The sequence below is a fragment of the Artemia franciscana genome, chromosome 15, assembly GCF_032884065.1.
Source record: "Artemia franciscana chromosome 15, ASM3288406v1, whole genome shotgun sequence".
NCBI lineage: Eukaryota > Metazoa > Arthropoda > Branchiopoda > Anostraca > Artemiidae > Artemia > Artemia franciscana.
Genome location: NC_088877.1, coordinates 22,587,521 through 22,608,350, shown reverse-complemented (window position 1 = coordinate 22,608,350; position 20,830 = coordinate 22,587,521). Strand labels below are relative to the sequence as shown.

General features: G+C 35.6%; 1 protein-coding gene across 3 annotated transcripts in view; it reads left to right on the top strand.

The window, feature by feature from the left end:
* LOC136036197 (V-type proton ATPase 116 kDa subunit a 1-like) overlaps positions 1–20,830 on the top strand; it is an 82,799-nt gene that overhangs the window by 18,229 nt on the left and 43,740 nt on the right. For all 3 annotated transcript variants that reach the window (XM_065718283.1, XM_065718284.1, XM_065718282.1), the window contains exons 2-3: positions 7,815–8,014; positions 17,330–17,506. In XM_065718283.1, coding sequence (XP_065574355.1) covers positions 7,898–8,014; positions 17,330–17,506 — 294 coding nt within the window. In that variant the 5' untranslated portion in view covers positions 7,815–7,897. The remainder of the gene's footprint in view (positions 1–7,814; positions 8,015–17,329; positions 17,507–20,830) is intronic.

The following is a 20,830-nucleotide window of genomic DNA, read 5'->3' as shown; positions in this document are numbered from 1 at the left end:
ATATTTTTTTAGTTATCTTTTTCTCCTTTATTTTTCAGTTTTTTTCCTTTTTTTAGTTTTTTTTTCTTTTTTAGTTCTTTTAGTTTTTACCTTTTTTAGTTTTTTTTTAGTTTTTTAGCTTTTTTTAGTTTTTTTATTAGTTTTTAGTTCATTTTATGGTTTTTTCCTTTTTTAGTTTTTTTTTTAGTTTTTTACCTTTTTTTTAGTTTTTTTTTAGTTTTTAAGCTTTTTTAGATTTTTTTCTTTTTTTTTTCTTTTTAGTTTTTTTTTGTAGTTTTTACCTTCTTTAGATTTTTGCTTCTTTTATATTAATGCTAAAGCCAAAGTTCGAACCTGGAACCTCTTGAACCTAGAACCTGGAACATAACGCCTTATCATTTAAATAACGATTTATCCCTGAATCAGCTACAAATGACAATTTTTCTCATAAGAATGCTTTTTAATAATGCATTTTTAAACTTTTGGTTACCATAAGCCAAGGTTTGCTCTTGCTAGATTGCAGCTACTGCTGTAACCGTGATTAATCAGGCTAGGATGGGAAGTATGCAGGTGTGTTGTTTGTTTTTTGGTACTTTTTTTGTACCCTTTTTGGCTTTCCAGCCTTTCCACTCCTGAAATGGCACTAAAAGTGTCATAAGAAATAAGGCAGCAAAGAAATAAAAGAAGAAGAAGAAAAAAGGACACAAAAATTCTTCCAATGTAACAAGGGATTGTCCTTGTTGTTCAAGGTGGGGGACTGTAATTCTCTTGTAATGGGCTTTTGACCATGGCAATTCCAACCATGCACTTGTTATTTTAACCAACTTTTCATTTCATTTCATTTCTGGGAGGTTCCTGGCTCTTTTTTGACACTCCTATAGATTTATTTTCACAATAACATTTTACTAACAAGATTAATCAAGATAATAGTTATCATTCATGAATCAGTTACAAATGGTATTTTTTTCTCGTTAGACATAAAAAAAAACTCATTTATTACTATGGGCTTTGGTTTGCTGTGCACTAGGATTTTTTTTTATGGACTTCATCTTTAGGAGCACAGAAAAGGCAATGCGAGACCACGGAATCAAATGGGGAGGAAAAATTCTCCTGGATTTAGATTAAATCCTGGAATTAGAGGTTTTGAGAGTTTAGGGTGGTAGAATAGGTTTGAAAATTAATGTTAAGAAGACTAAGTCACTAAGGATAGGACTAAGTGAAGATAGAAAGGTGACACGGGGTAATGAAAAGATTGATCAGGTGGGAAGCTTCACTTACCTTGTAGTTCACTTACAACTGTAGTAAGGAGCGACCCGGCTCAATAGTAAACAAAACTCTAAAAAATTGAATTTTGATATCAATAACTACATCAAAAGAATCGCTTTTTAATGCTGATTTTAAATATATAAGTTTCATCAAGTTTAGTCTTACCCATCAAAAGTTAGGAACCTGAGAAAATTTGCCTTAATTAAGAAAATAGGGGAAAACACCCCCTAAAAGTCGTAGAATCTTAACGAAAATGACACCATCAGATTCAGCGTATCAGAGAACCATACTGTAGAAGTTTCAAGCTCCTATCTACAAAAATGTGGAGTTTTGTATTTTTTGCCAGAAGACAAATCACGGGTGCGTGTTTGTTTGTTTGTTTGTTTTTTTTGTTTGTTTTTTTCCCAGGGGTCATCGTATCGACCAAGTGGTCCTAGAATGCCGCAAGAGGGCTCATTCTAACGGAAATGAAAAGTTCTACTGCCCTTTTTAAGTGACCAAAAAAATTGGAGGGCATCTAGGCCCCCTCCCACGCTCATTTTTTTCCCAATGTCAACGGATCAAAATTTTGAGATAGCCGTTTTGTTCAACATAGTCGAAAACCATAAGAACTATGTATTTGGGGATGATTTACTCCCCCACAATCCCTGGGGGAGGGGCTGCAAGTTACAAACTTTGACCAGTGTTTACATATAGTAATGGTTATTGGGAAGTGTACAGACGTTTTCAGGGGGATTTTATTTTGTTTGGGGGGGGGGCTGATGGTAGGGGGCTAAGTTGGAGGATCTTTCCTTGGAGGAATCTGTCATGGGAGAAGAAAAATTCAAGGAAAAGGGCGCATGATTTTCTAGCATTACTATAAGAAAACAATGAAAAATAAACATGAAAACGTTTTTTCAAATGAAAGGAAGGAGTAGCATTGAAACTTAAAACGAACAGAGATTATTACGCATATGAGGGGTTCTAAAAATACTTTAGCATAAAGAGCGAGGTATTTAGGAGGAGATAAATACCTCGCTCTTTATGCTAAAGTATTTTTAGTAATTTCAACTATTTATTCTACGCCCTTTCTGATTCAGGGGTCATTCTTAAAGAATTGGGACAAAACTTAAGATTTAGTGTAAAGAGCGAGGTATTAAAGAGGATACACACCCCCTCGTACACATAATAAAAATATAAGATTATGAAAGTTTGTTACGTAAGTTGCTAATTTATAAGTTACGTATATTTTTTACTAATAAAAACGTTCGTTAAAAATTAAAAGTTCTAGTTGCCTTTTTAAGCAACCGAAAAATTGGAGGGGAACTAGGCCTCCTTCTCCAGCCCTTATTTCTCAAAATCGTCTGATCAAAACTAAGAGAAAGCCATTTAGCCAAAAAAAGAATTAATAAACAAATTTCATTTTAATAATTTATGTGCGGAGAGCCAAAACCAAACATGCATTAATTCAAAAACGTTCAGAAATTAAATTAGCTGAAAATAAGGAGCGACATTAAAACTTAAAACGAACAGAAATTACTCCGTATATAAAATGGGTTGTCCCCTCCGCAATCCCTCGCTCTTTACGCTAAAGTTTGACTCTTTGCCACAATTCTACTTTTTAAAACAATTAAAAGCTTTAGCGTAAAGAGCGAGGGATTGCAGAGGGGACAACCCATTTTATATACGGAGTAATTTCTGTTCGTTTTAAGTTTTAATGTCGCTCCTTACTTTCAGCTAAAAAATTAGTTTTTTAATTATTAGTAAAGATGGTGGGAGCAGTGACGAATTTTTATGGCACTTGGTATTAACCATGTGACATATAGCAATCGCAAATTCTGTCGGTCTGTTGGTCCTGGTTTTGCTACTTTAGGCCCTTCCAGGTAAGCTAGGTCGATGAAATTTGGCAGGCGTATCAGGGACCGGACCAGATTAAATTAGAAATAATTGTTTTCCCGATTTGACCATCTGGGGGGAGTGGGGGGCCCGTTAATCCGGAAAAAATAGAAAAATTGAAGTATTTTTAACTTAGGAACGGTTGATCAGATCTTAATGAAATTTGATATTTGGAAGGATATCCTGTCTCAGAGCTGTTAATTCAAATCCCGACCGGATCGGAGGGGGAAACCTAAAATCTTGGAAAACACTTAGAGTGGAGGGATCAGAATGAAACTTGGTGGGAAAAATAAGCACAAGTCCTAGATACATGATTGACATAACCGGAACGGATCTGCTCTCTTTGGGGTAGTTGGGGGGGGGGGGAGGGGTAATTCTGAAAAATTAAAAAAATGAGGTATTTTTAGCTTAGGAACGGGTGATCGGATCTCAATGAAATCTCAGAGCTCTTATTTTAAATCCTGACCATATCTGGTAACATTGGGGGGGGGGGAATTGGGAGGGGGAAACCTAAAACTTTGAAAACACTTAGAGTGGAGAGATCGGGATGAAACTTGGTGGGAAAAATAATCAGAAGTCTTGGATACGTGATTTACATAATTGGAACGGATCCAATATATTGGGGAGGGGGGGGGGGTAATTATGAAAAATTAGAAAAAATAACGTGTTTTTAACTGACGAAGGAGTGATCGGATCTTCATGAAACTTCATATTTAGAAGGACCTCGTAACTCAGATCTCTTATTTTAAATCTCAACAGGATCCAGCGTAATTGGGGGGGGGCAGTTGGGGGGAACCAGAAATTTTAGAAAATACTTAAAGCGGTGAGATCAGGATGAAACTGGATGGGAAGAATAAAAACCTGTCTAAGATACGTGACTGACATAACCGGACCGGATCTGCTCTCTTTGGCATAGTTGGGGGGGGGGGTTAATTGTGAAAAACTAAAAAAATCAGGTATTTTTAACTTACGAACGGGCTATCGGATCTCAATGAAATTTGATATTTAGAAGGATATCGTGTCTCAAAGCTCTTATTTTAAGTCCCGACCGGATCTGGTGACATTGGGGGAAGTTTGGGGTGGGGGAACCTAAAATAATGGAAAACGCTTAGATTGGAGGAATCGGGATGAAACTTGGTGGGAAAAATAAGCAGAAGTCTTAGGTACGTGATTTACATAATTGGAACGGATCTGCTCTATTGGGGGGGGGGGGTTAATTCTGAAAAATTAGAAAGTGACGTATTTTTGACTTACAAAGGAGTGATCGGATCTTCATGAAACTTCATATTTAGAAGGACCTCGTAACTCAGATCTCTTATTTTAAATCTCAACCGGATCCAGCGTAATTGGGGGGGGGGCAGTTGGGGGTACCGAAAATCTTTGAAAATACTTAAAGCGGTGAGATCAGGATGAAACTGGATGGGAAGAACAAAAATCTGTCTAAGATACGTGACTAACATAACCGGACCGGATCTGCTCTCTTTAGTGGAGTTGGGGGGGGGGTCATTTTGAAAATTGAGGTATTTGTAACTTACGAAAGGGTGACCAGATCTTAATGAAATTTGATATTTAGAAGGATCTTCTGCTTTAAAGCTTTAATTTAAAATTCCTACCAGATCCTGTGACATTGGAGGGGGAAACCGGAATTCTTGGAAAACGTGAAAATTGGGGTATTTTTATCTTACGAATAGGTGATCGGATCTTAATGAAATTTGATATTTAGAAGGAATTCATGTCTCAGAGCTCTTATTTCAAATCCCGACCAGATCTTTTGACATTGGGGGGAGTTGGAGGGGGAAATCTTGGAAAACACTTTGAGTGGAGGAATCGGGATGAAGTTTTGGTGGATAGAATAAGTCCTTGATACGTGATTGACGGAACCGTACTTGATTCGCTCTCTTTGGGAGAGTTGGGGGGAGGGGTTCAGTGATTTGGCAAGTTTGGTGCTTCTGGATGTGCTAGGACGATGAAAATTTGTAGGCTTGTCAGGGAGCTGTACAAATTGACTTGATAAAGTCGTTTTCCCAGATTCGACCATCTGGGGGGCTAAAGTGATAGGAAAAATTAGGTATTTTTAACATACGAGTGGGTGATCGGATCTTAATGAATTTTGATATTTAGAAGGACATCGTGACTCAGAGCTCTTATTTTAAATCCTGACCGGCATTAAGCCTCTTATTTTCCTTTTAAATCAATCTATTGATTCATAGAATTGCGTTAGAGCTCATACCATATGATCTCTTTGCTCTTAGCTCTTCATGCCTCGTCACAAGTGCCATACGAGCTCTTAGCTCTTGTTAAGTAGAGTAGCCAAGACTTGGAGTGTTTTTTCACAGTTTAGTTTAGAAGAATAGGAAGATAAGTCTTCAAACCAAGATTAGAATATTAGAACCTACAGTGATTACAGTGGTGGAATATGGGTCTGAAGCTTGGGCGCTCTGAAAAGTGGATGAAGATTTGCAAGCTGTTTTCCAGAGAAATTGCCAATGGATAGCTGTAGGTGCCAGGCTGATTGACTGTATTTCAAATAGTAGGCTGTACGAAAAGTGTGGTTCAATCCACTTTCTAGGGCAATAATGAAGGATGTTGAGATGGCTAGGGCAGGTTGTGCAGATGGGATGACAGATTGCCAAAGATTTTCCTTTTCGGCCAAACGTCTAGGGATAAATAGAAAGCAGGTGGTCCTGGTCTAGGGTAGGAGGATGTCATAAAGAAAGATTTAAAGGAAATGGGAGCTTCCTGGGAGGTTGTAAAAGGGGAGACTTTGAAAAGATTGGGATGGAGGAGAAGCGTGTGTAGTTGTGCTGGCCTCAGGCGGTTTGATACGGCTGTAAGTTGTTTGTAGTAGTAGTAGTAGGATACATAAAAGAGCTTTTGATAACCTATTAGTTACCTGATTTGGAAATGTCTTGATGTTAGCCAATATGTTTATGGATTTTTTTTTGTCTGTATAGCTGATATTTTAATAGTCAAGTAATTAAACAATTTAATCATGTCTAAATATAGTGCCCTGATTTTGCCCACTATTTGACCAATTTAAGTTCCTGTATATACTTTGGTTTGGGCAAGCCATCTGGTTGGCTAATCCAATCGTCTGATTTATACTAGGTCCATTATGTTAGCCAGCAACTTGACTAGGGAAATGCATATGGATTGTTTCTCCATATGTAATTTAACCTATATGGTATTTGCTGTAAGGTGGATATCCAGCTCCTTCAAAGTACTGTCCTTAGTTAGCAATGTAGGTGTTCCACTATTGGATCCATAACCAGAAGTGTTAGAGGAAGACTCTTGGTCAGTGTATAAATCAGTATCAGATGCTACATTGTTTTTTTTTTTTTTTTGTTTTTTTTTTCATTCTAGAATTTTTTTTTAATTTATTTACATAATATGTAGGCTGATTCAGGCAATTGCCAAAGTGCTAATATTGTAAAGTGTGTATTCATAAGGTAAATATCTGGTACATGAGACCCCACACAAACAATACCATCATTAACCATGCAAACTTATTATCAGCAGAAAAAAAAGATGTATATGCAGCAGAAAAGAAGTGAAAACCAGAAAAAGATTTAAATACACAATAGAGAGTTTTCCTGTATTAGTCAAAGACTACAAAATTTTTGTATCAAACATTAAAGAGCAACAAAATTGCGAATTTACTGACTTCCCTTCTTCCTTTTCATAACGGGCTTCGAGTTAATACTTTTATATTTTAGATAGTTAATATAGTTCTGACTATTGCAGTTAATTCTACTACAAATGTCAAATTGAGAAAAACAAAATTGGGATAACCATTGTTGCACTTGATATAACCAATGTTTCTATGTAATCCCCTCTGAACAGATCACCAAAAATAAAAGAGTGACTATTTGAAAAAATACCTTATAAAACAAACATTTGTGGCAGGTGTGCTGGATTTTATTTTGGATTACTCCAAATTTGGCTGTAGTGCACAAACTAGCAAATAATATGAAAGACATAGAAGATTGTAGAAAAATTACTACTATTTATGTTACTTTATTTATACATACCCCTACCCATATGCAAGGACACGTTGTAAGTCTTATTTATTGTTACCCAGAGAGAAGTAGAGTTGATCATTTATTTTAAAAACAAATTATTTTTCAAGTGTTGAATTTTGAGGATGTATCAGCACCCAAAAACTATAGAAAGTCCCCCTCCTCTGAAAAATCTGAAAAGTTTTGACTCTAAATTGCTATTGTGTGGGTGTTTGAACCAATTTATTAATTATGTTTAATGTGATACCTGGCAAATAGACCATATTAATTGGTTACATTGATGTTCAGAAATTAGCTTTAATGTTCTATTAGTAGAAGAATTAATTTACCTTTATTCATTTTTATTTTTTCTTCCTTCTATTGAGCAGCTCAATTAAGATAAATTTGGTAATTTTAGTATCATGGACCTAGCAATACTTGGCAAGAGTGCTTTTTGTTGGTCTCTTAACTGTCCTGAAATTTTAATTCTTGTTTCTCCCTAAAAGGAATAATTGATCCATTTCCCCTCATCAATAGGCAGGTCCTACAGTTAATTTGACGTCAATATTGTCAAATATATTGACCAGGCACCTACATATTACTTTGTTTCAGGGTGGACAATTTTGATATGATATTTCACTGTACTTTTTTTTATGTAGATGTTCATGTTTAATTTAGATGCTGTATTTCTTATAGATATAACCAGGTTTGGTCATCAATAATAATTGAAGTTATAACATTTGTGTAGTAAGTGATTCAACCTAATTTAAGCTGCGACAATGGGGTCATTATTTCGAAGCGAAGAGATGGCTCTTTACCAGCTATTTTTGCAGAGCGAAGCTGCATATGCAACTGTATCTGAGCTTGGAGAACTAGGATTGGTACAATTTGAGGATGTAAGTATGCAGACCTCATACAAACGAAAAGGGAAAAATATAAACCCTAGTTAAACCTTTGATAAAGGCAGTAATCAGTTGCACAACTACAGCCAAACATTATCATTACACATCTAGGAATCATTACACATGGAACAGAGAAGCAAAGTATAAATAGATGAATAAGAAAGAAATAGAAACTACTTTACAAAGAAAACAGTGGATGAATGAAAACATCACTAACATTTAAACAAAATAAGGACAAATTAAAGAAACCCCCGTATGTGGCAGAATTGTACAGATTGCTGCAAAATGAAACACCAGAAAGATCAAGTTAAAAAAAAAAAAAAAAAAAAAAAAAATTAAATCTCCCAAGTAGCATATAGTAAAATTGTATAAGGTGGTAATTCTGTTTTGTAGTAACTTATATCAAAAGAATATTTCAATTTGTACCATACTTTTATCGTAGGCACTTTCATTGAGGTAAACCTCTCCATTACTTTCAATGATACCCATATGGCTGAGGTTTCTACTTAAGGATGTACAATTGAATTTTAATTTTTTTTTTTTTAGGTTTGTTAAAACAAATATAAAATGAAAATTTAGAGTCAGTGATCAAAATTTTCCTTGTTTTGAAACAAAGCAGAAATGCTTTGTTTCCACTATTATATTTAGCAAGTGTAATCTTAGAACTTAAGACATCCATGGAGATACTCTGTGGTCTTTCAGTAAGAGCATAGTTTAGCTCTCATAGGAGTTCTTTTAAAGCTAGTATGAAACTTTCTTCCATTACTACTCTAATGTGAGGGTTGGCATTGAAGCAACTTTTAATTCTTATTATAACTTCTGTATGTGATAAGGAGAGGCCCTTTGGGAAATTTCCATTGGGTATTTTATAAATTCTAGTTAGCTGTTAATTTTCTATAATTCTAAATGAAATACAATTAGAAGGATAAAATGAGTATCCTTTCAAAACAGAACTATATGTTTGATGTTGTGAGTGTTTAATATTCTGTTTAATCAAACTGAACCATGAACTAAATAACAAAACTTAACTGACAACAATAATGGAGTAAGTTTACGATATTTGGGGAGGGGAGGGATTTGTTTTGGGGGGATCTAAGGGGGGATTTGTTTTGTTTTTAAATGAAAATACCATGAAAAGGAATTTTCAAAATCAGGGAGATAGAAGTAACCCTTGTATGTTGTAAGGAGGAATGCTTGGGAAAATTGCCATTGGGCGTTTTAAAAAGTTTTATTTAGCTGTCAATTTTCTATCTTTTTAAATAACAATTAAAAGGAAAAAAAAAAGTATCCTTTTAAAACAAAACTAGGTTTTTATTGTCGTGAAGGTGTAAGGCTTTTGTTAATCAAACAGCAATGTCAAGTAAATAAAAATACTTGCCTGATAGCAAGGAATCTCAACTGAGGATAAGGCATAATAAATACACAAACAAAAAACAAAAAAAATCATCAAAGAAAGAAGACCTAATGCAACTTACTGTGTTGGATCAAAGGCTCAAATTCTCACAACAAAACATCATTGACAAAAAACAGCAGCCAGTCCACTGTCAATTCAGGGAAAAAGCTACACATATTATCAAAGATCAGTTTGAATCTTTAATACAACTTAATATAAGGTAATTAATCTTGATTTTTTTTTTTTTACCACGGAAGGGAAAGACAAACAATTTCTTCATCATTTAAAAAATTTAAAAAGACAATTATTTAAAGTAGACCTGGGTTTCTTACATCTTATCTTAGGCTGTTGACACTTTTGCCTTTAGAGGGTTTTGGTGGGTGATAGGTATTCTTTTATTTGTGGTAATTTCTGTACGTTTTAAATTTAATTTGAGCATTCATTTTAATTTCTCTTCCTTTGAGGTTTATCTGATCATCCATAACAGTGACTGTCATTTTTCGATAGTATGCACTGGAAGGCAGTTCGGACGAATTAGAACCCATTGATTATCCGTTTTAATTTTTTTTTTTTTTTTTTTAGAATTCCTCATTAGTAGTTTCTGTTTTCTTTACATTTGATGGGGTTATTCATTTTAACTACCGGTTGTTTTGGGTTTCATGTATTCATTCACAATAATTTTTGTTCGTTTTAAGTTTTTTAATTTTTATTTGAATGTATTTCTCGGCATTTTGGTTTTAATAAATCTTTTCACTTTTCTTTGATTTTTTATGGCACTTGGTATTAACCAAGTGACATATAGCAATCGGCAATTCTGTCGGCCTGTCTGTCTGTCGGTCCCGGTTTTGCTACTTTAGGCACTTCCAGGTAAGCTAGGACGATGAAATTTGGCAAGCGTATCAGGGACCGGACCAGATTAAATTAGAAATAGTTGTTTTCCCGATTTGACTTTCCTGGGGGGGGGGGTGGGGGGCCGGTTAATTCGGAAAAAAATAGGAAAAATGAAGTATTTTTAACTTATGAGCGGGTGATTGGATCTTAATGAAATTTGATGTATGGAATGATATTGTGTCTCAGAGCTCTTATTTTAAATCCCGACCGGATCTGATGACATTGGGAGGAGTTGGAGGGGGGGAACCTAAAATCTTGGAAAACACTTAGAGTGGATCGGGATGAAACTTGATGAGAAAAATAAGCGTAAGTCCCAGATACATGATTGACATAATCGGAACTGATTCGCTCTCTTTGGGGTAGTTGGGGAGGGGGGGAGTAATTCTTAAAAATTAGAGAAAATGAGGTATTTTCAACTTACGAACGGGTGATCGGATCTCAATGAAATTTCATATTTAGAAGGATATCGTGGCTCAGAGCTCTTATTTTAAACCCGACCGGATCTGGTGACATTGGGGGGGAGTTGGGAGGGGAAACCTAAAACTTGGAAAACACTTAGGGTGGAGGAATCGGGTTGAAACTTGGTGGGAAAAAAACACGAGTCCTAGATACATGATTGACATAACCAGAACGGATCCGCTCTCTTTGGGGTAGTTGGGGGGGGGGTTAATTCTGAAAAATTAGAAAAAAAGAGGTATTTTTAACTTACGAACGGGTGATTGTATCTCCATGAAATTTGATATTTAGAAGGATATCGTGTCTCAAAGCTCTTATTTTAAATCCTGACCGGATCTGGTGACATTAGGGGAAGTTTGGGGTGGGGAAACCTAAAATGATGGAAAACGCTTAGATTGGAGGGATTGGGATGAAACTTGGTTGGAAAAATAAGCAGAAGTCTTGCATACGTGATTTACATATTTGGAACGGATCCGCTCAATTGGGGGGGGGGGGGGGTAATTCTGAAAAATAAGAAAAAATGACGTATTTTTAACTTACGAAGGAGTGATCGGTGCTTCATGAAACTTCATATTTAGAAGGACCTCGTAACTCAGATATCTTATTTTAAATCTCAACCGGATCAAGCGTAATTGGGGGGGGGGCAGTTGGGGGTACCGAAAATCTTAGAAAATACTTAAAGCGGTGAGATCAGCATGAAACTGGATGGGAAGAATAGAAACCTGTCTAAGATACATGACTGACATAACTGGACCGGATCTGCTCTCTTTAGTGGAATTTGAGGGGGAGGGTAATTTTGAAAATTGAGGTATTTGTAACTTACGAAAGGGTGACCAGATCTTAATGAAATTTGATATTTAGAAGGATCTTGTGCTTTAAAGTTCTAATTTCAAATTCCGACCAGATCCTGTGACATTCGGGGGAGTTGGAGGGGGAAACCGGAATTCTTGGAAAACATGAAAATTGGGGTATTTTTATCTTACGAATAGATGATCGGATCGTAATGAAATTTGATTTTTAGAAGGAATTCATGTCTCAGAGCTCTTATTTCAAATCCCGACCAGATCTTTTGACATTGGAGGGAGTTGGAGGGGGAAATCTTGGAAAAACACTTGGAATGGAGGAATCGGGATGAAGCTTGGTGGATAGAATAAACAAATGTCCTTGATATGTGATTGACAGAATCGTACTGAATTCGCTCCCTTTGGGGGAGTTGGGGGGAGGGGTTCAGTGATTTGGCGAGTTCGGTGCTTCTGGACGTGCTAGGGCGGTGAAAATTGGTAGGCGTGTCAGGGAGCTGCACAATTTGACTTGATAAAGTCGTTTTCCCAGAATCGACCATCTGGGGGGGAAAAGGGAGAGGAAAAATTAGAAAAAATTAGGTATTTATAACTTACGAGTGGGTGATCGGATCTTAATGAATTTTGATATTTATAAGGACTTTGTGACTCAGAGCTCTTATTTTAAATCTTGACCGGCGTTAAGCCTCTTATTTTCCTTTTTAAATCAATCTATTGATTCATAGAATTTTGTTAGAGCTCATACCATATGATCTCTTGGCTCTTAGCTCTTCTCCCCTCGTCACAAGTGCCATATGAGCTCTTAGCTCTTGTTTTTTTTTTGAAAATTTTTATAAAAAAATCTGTTTGATAAGGCTTTGTTATTGGTGAATTGCAGGGACATTTGTAAATATTTCTGTATTTCACTGGATTTTGAATGAAATTGTTGGCAAAATTTGAATTTTCGGTCAAAACTTCCAATGGACCGTTATATTTTTATTACAGCGGATTGGTACGAAGGTTTTTATTCACACAAATTGAAAATCTGCATAATTTTCAGTCTTCTATAAGGCTGAAGCCGTCTTGTAGGCATGTATGGCATGTATCGTGGCATGCCGCTGTATCGTCGTTTTTGTTGTTCGTTCGTTTAAATAAATGCATGCCAAGGTCTTTTATAAAAAGGCTTCTGTTTCTTTGTCTTAATAAAGAAGAAAAGACACGGGTGCCACGAATCAATGCAACCAAATTTGTATCCTTAACTTTAAGTCTTAATAGAGGATACTTGGCCCCGTCTTAATGCCATTAAATTTATAAGAGGATCAACGAAAAATATTCTAATCTTTTCCCGTTTTAATTGACACAACCGAATTTTCCTTGCAAAATTGTTGTTTCCTCGCAAAACTCACAAGTTTCATCCCAATTTGAGAAGAAGAAAAATTACCCATTTGGGGCTTTGTGATTCATTACAACCATTTTTCTCAAAATATTTTCTCCTCTTGAATTTCTTTTGCTGAGAGTTAGTAAATTGTAAGCCCACAGAGGGCGGAACAAAAATGAGGCTGTTCAAAATTTTGGGTCTTTATTGAGATCTGCCTGGCTTTGTCCGCATGTCCTGCATGTTTCAAGCCTGTCAGAGACGAAACCAACTCGTGGAAAATGGCCCTGGTACCACGAATCGATAAAACCAAGATTAGTTTTAAATTTTTATTGTTTTGATTTAAGTTTGCTTTTTTAAATTAAAATTCCGTCTCAAGTACTGGCTGCATTGCTTTGGTTTTGGGTAGTTAAGATTTAGGGATTGGAGTTCCGATTAATTTCTGTTTGCTTTAGTAAATTCAAATAGCAGCAGCTTGAAATTGTTTTATTTTTTTGATTAGTGGAAAATTTCACAGCTCTTATTTATCCAAAACTAATTTAGAGTATTTTTCCATAACAAGTTACGTTTGACCTTATACTCGTACTATGTCGGGTGATAGATTGCAGGAGAGACACAGAAAAAATTGCGCTTACTTTCTGACATCACGAATCGATGCTGTCTAGTTATCCAGAACGTTTGTCTTGATTAAGCTTCTCTTGGTCTTATCTACATTTAACTTTAAAGCCAATTGAGAAATTTATATATGTAGTTTTCCAAATCAGTCCCAACAACGATCGTTGAAAGTTTCAGACCAATCGGATACAAAATTTTTGGGTCCTTGTTTTGAAGGGGGGGGGGGGTATTGCTCCCAGACAGAAAATTGTATCGTCTACAGGGTTCAATTGGCCCCCTTTACGGTTCTAAATGTCAATCTGTTCAGGAAAAAAGGCTATTGGCTCGTTTTGGCCCAAATTTCCATATTAACTGATATTTCTGGCTTTTTGTGTCTGTGAATCGGGGTCCCCTCTGCCCGAACAATTTCAGATACAAGTTTCAAACTAATCAAAAGAAATTTCATGGTCCACTTTTAAGGACTGTACACCCATTCTAATTTTGTTTACATTACGGAGCCTTGGTCTAGGAACCGTCAGGTACAATTTTCAAGGTGTTAAACATAAAATTGCGAAGAACAGAGAAAACGAGGACATTAACAGCCAGCGGAAAAAAAATATGCAAGTATTTTGGTGAAGACCTCCGTTTGTCCGTCCTCAGTGCAGAATAAAACTGATAAAATATAAAAAACAAACTTTAAAACAAAACGCAAAACTAAAATAAGATGACCCTTTTAGAGTAACGGTGAAATGGTAACTGGGATAAAAATATAAGACTAAATGGTATTTCACAATTTTATCTTACGTAAAGCACTCTTAAAAGCTAATCACTTTCCAGGTAGGTTATTATCAGAGATTGTAATTCATTGTGGACGGATGTAAAAGCGATCGAAATTAATAATTCATCATGAATAGGACTTAAAAAGTTTTTCCAGTGTCTATTGAGGGCAACCTTTAGGTGAATGCGCTTCTTAATTTCAACTGCCTCCCTGAAAACTTGGATGAGACCTTTAACAGGGGCAATAATGGAGGTATTATCAAATAAAATAAAACGTATTGGGTTGTCATAGACATGTTGAGCCAAGGCGGAATCAGAAGTATCAGGCCTTTGCTGTAGCCCTATGGCTTTGTTGATTGACGATCTGTGTTCTAATAACCTCTCCCCTAATTTCTGTTGGGTTCTACAAACATAAAATAGCCACAAGAGCAGAGAATTCTCTAAACACCACTACTCAGAATAGGGCTGGTTGTATATTTGCCACTGTTGAAAAAGCTCTGTATCGTATTTGAATTTTTAAAGATGACGTTAAGATTCTTTTCAGTTTGTCGCTCAATTTTGGAATATACGGCAGAACAGTGAAAAGTTTCTTATCCTCCGCCAATGGGACGATATCTTTTGGAGTTTTTGGTGTTGATGCATTATATATTGCCCTTTTTCGTATTTTGTCTCTGATGGCTTCAAGTAATTTTACAGGGGTATCCATTGCAAAATAAAATGCTCTTAAGATAGTTCAGTTCTGAGACTATGTGAGGCTCTGAGCATATTCTTGTTACGCAGTTAAACAAAGAAATAACTACTCCTCTTTTATGCAGGGAGAGTGGTTGAAGGAAAAATACAAACACCTATTGTTATACGTAGGCTTTCTATAAATAGAAAATTCAAGGCTAAGAGACTTACTGAAAATTAAGGTGTCTAGAAAAGGAAGTTTGTGGCTATCTTCTAGTTCTAAGGTGAACCAAAAGTATAAGCGTTTTGAATCCACAGTGTTTAGATGAGTCAAGAAGGAGTTAAGTGACTCCCCTCCATGATCCCACACAGAAATAACATCATCCACAAACCGACTCCAGAACTGGTGTTTTAGAGGAAAAGTTTTCAAACAGAAGATTCAATCAATTCCATATAAAAAGTTGTCAAAAATGGTGAAAGGCTCATACCCATTGGTAGACTTATGATTTGGTTGAAAAATTGTTTATTGTATCGTAAATATTTGGAAGAACTATTGCAAAGACAGACGAGACTCATAATAGTTTCTATATCTATTGTTTTGTAGTCCTTTTGGTCAAAATTATCTTCTAATTTTCTTTGAAGAGCAAGTTCACATTTTAAAAATTATTTTATCTTAAAGGCTGTTCCGCTCCTAAATTTTAAGGTCTCCCAAAATTCCACAAACACGGAGTTCCTCTGCGCACAGTTGTGGCTTCTTATAGCTCTCCGGCCGCCAGATTGAGAAAATGGTTGTACACACTTTCGCCCCTTTATGCAAACGCAAACTTCATACATTAAAAAATCAGCTCACCTTGTTCCTTTGAATAATGAAAAGACCTTGAAATAAAAAAAGATACGACTTTTGCCCATTTCGATGCTATTTCAATGTATACATTTTGTGATATTAGGTTTTTCATGGGCTTTTTTTGGACCCCATTTTCTGGGGAAGGGATGCCCAAACAATTATTTTGTACATTAGGTTCCTTTTAGCCAAATGACTTACGGCTTTAAGTTTCAAACTGATCTGGGAAAAAACAATATTTTCCTCTAGCTGGGCGCTTTCATATCCTTCTCTGTTTTCCAACTACATTTCTGATCCTCTTTACATAGAGAGCTATTCCTGAAAGTTTCGAGCTAATCACGCACTTAAGATCAAACATGCCTTCTAGAAAGACCTTTTTTAAACAGTTGGCAGTTAGTGTTATTTACGACCCCTGCCTGGAGCTTTAGGGATTATTTCTTCCCCAGAGGTATGTTTTTTGGACCCTTTGACTCTTTTAAGAAAATGACTATCTCAAAATTTTGGATTAAAGTCTTGGGAGGCTTTTGTAACGAAACTGGAACTTTCAATTTTAATTCGAATGTTTCCACATTTTTCTAATTTTCTACATTCTCCCCTAAGTTCCACATTTTTCACAATTCGAATGTTCCTCCCAAGTTTCCACAACCACCCTTCGATATGGAGTGGACTGGGAGAAAAACAAATAAAAAATACATTGACACAAAAGACAAATGGCTATTAGCTAAGATAACGCTAGAGCTTTGTGTCTGATTTGTTCAAGGCAAAGGAGGTATTCGTGTAATTTTGATTCCCATGCCGCTTGTCAGATCGTCCTTGGAGGCATGTTTTTCTCAAATTTTCCATTGTTTTAGTTTGAATGGCTATCTTCAGATTCTAATCTGACACCATGGTTTCGTCCTCTAAGGCACTATAGCTCAAAATAATTAATAGAATGATCTCTTTTCCCAATTTTTACTACCATCCTTTCTATATGTTGACCCTGGAAAAAAGAAAAATATATGGGGGGTTCGTATATTCCTGAGTCTGCCATTGCGTTGACTTTGAAATGTATTGGAAATATTGAACTTGTTTAAAGCCTTCTTTTTTCCACTTGGAAAAAAGCAATTGTGGTCACAAGTGCCATAGTTCTGACTATCATCGACGTTTTCTTCCCCTTTTCAAAAAAAAATACCCAATCCTTCCTAATACAAGACTTAATGCTCGTAGAGCTCCAAATACCTAACTTGACTCGTGTCCCCAAATGTTGACCATGAGGTACAAAAACTCGTTTGTCCCCGATTTTGTTTCCCATTTTAATAATTGATTTAACTTTTTGTTTTGTGTTTATCCCCTAACATCTAATTTATCATTGTAACTGTTCTGACGTGCTTATGCTAGCTTTTATGCTATTTTAGCCCATAAATCATATTCTGTTCTATTACAAAAACCATTTACATTTTTGTTTTTTTTTCTTGCTCATCTTCAAGTTTTTCATTATGATATGTTGCTATTTTTTATTACTGTGTTCGATAAAAATATGTGTTGAAATTTTTAGTTAAACCCAAATGTAAACGCTTTCCAAAGGAAATTTGTTAACGAAGTGCGCAGGTGTGATGAGATGGAGAGGAAACTTCGATTTTTAGAAAAAGAAATTAAGAAAGCTGAAATACCGATGCTTGATACAGGTGACAACCCAGAAGCACCTGCACCACGAGAAATGATTGACCTTGAGGTAAGACTTTTTGGTATCAGTTGCCTGTTCAGCGTTTCAGAATCAAAATACAACATCATAGCCATATATAATCATTTGCTCACTCTTGGAAGGAAGCGGGGGAGAGGGGTAACATCGGGTGAAAATAAAAAATTTTGCTGCTAGTTTTTAATCTATGAATTGGGTCTTTTGGAGCAATATCATGGATGGGGGGAGGGTAAGCATCAAAAGAAATTTGGAGGAAGAGTACACTTTATTCCAACAGCAACTCTAACATCCTCGAGGTTCAATGCCTATTCCAACTTTGATTGTATGCCAAAGTTGAATCTCTGACATCTAATAATTGCTTTTATTATTTTCAACATGCATGTAGTGTTTTATCATCTGGCAGGGTGGTATCCCGTCATTAGGAAGTGGGATTTGTTTATATCTGATGACTCTGACTATCAAGCATGCTTAATTATATCCTATTCCCTACTTTTGCTCAATAGACTTCATTTTTGACGACTCTTCTAGCAGGAAACTTATTGTTCACTCCAACCTCAATACGTCATCGCCTTTATTTATTAAAAATAGGATAAAAATTATCTGGAGCAGTTGCTGGCGCACAGGTATGGAGAAAGTTCCAAAGCTGCCAATACAATAATTCCAAAAGCTGCTAAATCTGTCAACAAATTTCACTAGGCCTTGAAAACTACCAGGTAGCATTGCTACTATGCTACTCCACTTTTTCCATGGCCTCTGGCATACGGTGTTGACAATTGCCGAGGTTTTTGTTTCCGGTTGTTTTTCATAGGGACATGTACGTAGCAAGCATGTCCTACTTTTTGTTTAATAGTTCCTCCACTCTCTATAGATGAGAATAGCTTTCGTTCAGTTTTCTTATTCTTTTTTTTAATAGTTTATGGGACTTTTTGATGTAAAATGAAGTGTTTGTCCTGATTTCCGTTGAAAAAGTAATAATAATAATTATTTAGACTAGTATTTACGGTAACTCCATTTTTTCCTTATATGCAGGCAAGAGAGCTCGGCGAATTTTTCATTACACATACTATATTACCTGCACGCAAGGCCGGGTCCAGGGTAGAGTAGGGGGTTCGAACCCCTACCCCCTGAAATGTTTGTCCGACTCGTAAAAACGTAGCAAGTATGAGTATAGATAATTTTCGATGCGTTTTTAAAGCATTTCCCCCCCCCCCCCATCACACCCGAAAAGAAAGCGGGAGTTTATATTAAAAATCGAACTTTTGCCCAAAGTAAATGATGAATTTTCTATTGAAGATTCAGGTTGCAGCGGTAGCTAGTTTATGATAAAGAATCAACTCTAGTCCATAATGATTAATTTAATTTTGAAAATAAATTATAATAAAGATCGGACTTTTGCCTATATTTTAAAGTCAATATATTGAAAATTCTTTCCAACAGGGAATCAAACCCGGTCACCCGCCTGACAAGCGGGTATGCTTACCGTTGTACCATCGAAGACTTATGAAAAATTAGTTATATATAAGACCTGATAATTTATTAAAAGTCGATCATTAGAAAAACAAACCATTGCATACATTTGACTTAGTTAGCTGCCGGATTCTTTGAAGGTTGTCCCCTGGAAAAAGCCTTAGGCTTTTTCTGGTTTGTAATCAGAGTCTACATAATCCCGGTACAGTAAAGCCCATAATAGCTGAATACTACTAAAACACTAAAAGTTTACAATAAAACCTTATTTTCCTACAAACCAGCATCATCCATTTAAAATTAACAGAGAAAGTTGCCCCAGGAGAGGTTTGAGATCACGACTTAAGGATTATGAGACTTACGCTCTAACGAATGAGCCACCAAGGCTTTAATAGTATGAAAGATTATTCATTTTGAGACAATATTGAAAAGAGTAGACTTGCAAGGATGAAAGTTCCAAATTATAATAAAGGACAAACACTAGCTCATAGTAATTGAAATATTGATTAATAGTAGTAGTCATAGCTTTAGCGGCATTATTAAGATTGGTAAACTTTTCTGGGTATGGTTACTATTAAGACTAATTTAGATAATATTTACCATTCCTGAATCAGCTAGAGATAACAATTTTATCTCAATTAAAAGTTTTCTTAAAGTGTTTTTTAATTTTGGTTAACTATGGGCTCAGATTCGTCCTTTACTATGTTGCAGCTACTGCTCTATCGACTAAAACCATCTAGTAAAACCTGACCAAAGTATTCCATGGTTACAGTTGGCTGTTATTGTCGTAAAATAAAATTTGTCGAACCTTCTAATTTTTTAATTGCTTTTTAATTTCTCATGGAAGCATTAGTTTCAGTAAATACAAAGCTGAATAAAATTGCTAGCCAATTAGGGGTCAGTTCAGGCCAAATTCATCCAATTGGGACTGCAAATTACATTTCAGTTTTCATGAAAATTAATTTAATTTTTTTGAAAGTATTAAGGCAATCCTCAATTCCAGAAGAGTTGACTGACTAACCTGATTCCTTGTGAAAAGGAGCAGAGTTTCAAAAACATGAAAAATATCAACTGTACGAGTTAAGGTTGCAAATTCTTGTCATTAGTTAAAGTATGCAAGTTTTTATTGTGTCCCTGTGCTATCAATTCCAGAGATACTACTCCTTTCCCCAAAAAAGGATATGGGTATCACGTTACAGAAAATAACGGGTCTGGTAAAATTGACTAACATCAATATTGAATGTGATTTACCTTAAAAAGTGAAAATTTTGATGGTTCATTTTGATTTTTTTTTTTTTCGTCAATAATTTGCAAGTGTACTTAGGTCATTTAAAAAGAAATATATTTGGTAGAAAGGTGGAGAGGGTTACTACGCGAGCTATAACTTCAAATTTAGATGGGTGTAATGTATATTTGTGTTGTTCAGTAGTAAGGGACAACAACCTGACTTTTGAAAAATGTATGGCTATTATATTAAGTCCGGAAGCAATGGTGAAACTTAAGTTTAAAATTTGTAAAGCAATTTGAGACGAAAAAAGGGCTGAACTTCAGCAAAATAAAAAATGTTATGAATTTTTCTCGATTTTGTATAAATGGTGTTCAAAAGTTTAGCACCTTACATCAGCATTTTTCTTGTTTTGTAATGCCCACAGGTACTTTTTATGGGGAGGGGGACGAAAAGTATAAAATTTCAAAATTTGTCCAAATAAAACGAAGAATACCTTCCATGCTAGAAGTAATTGAGCCATGTACGGGCATTTTATTCCGTGTAACTAATAATTAGAGGAAATAATTCACCTCACATTCTGCAGACTTTTTTTTGCAAGGGTTCAAAATATTTTTCCAAGTTATACAAAGTATTTGGAAAAAAGTTGAAATCGACTTCTTTCTTCC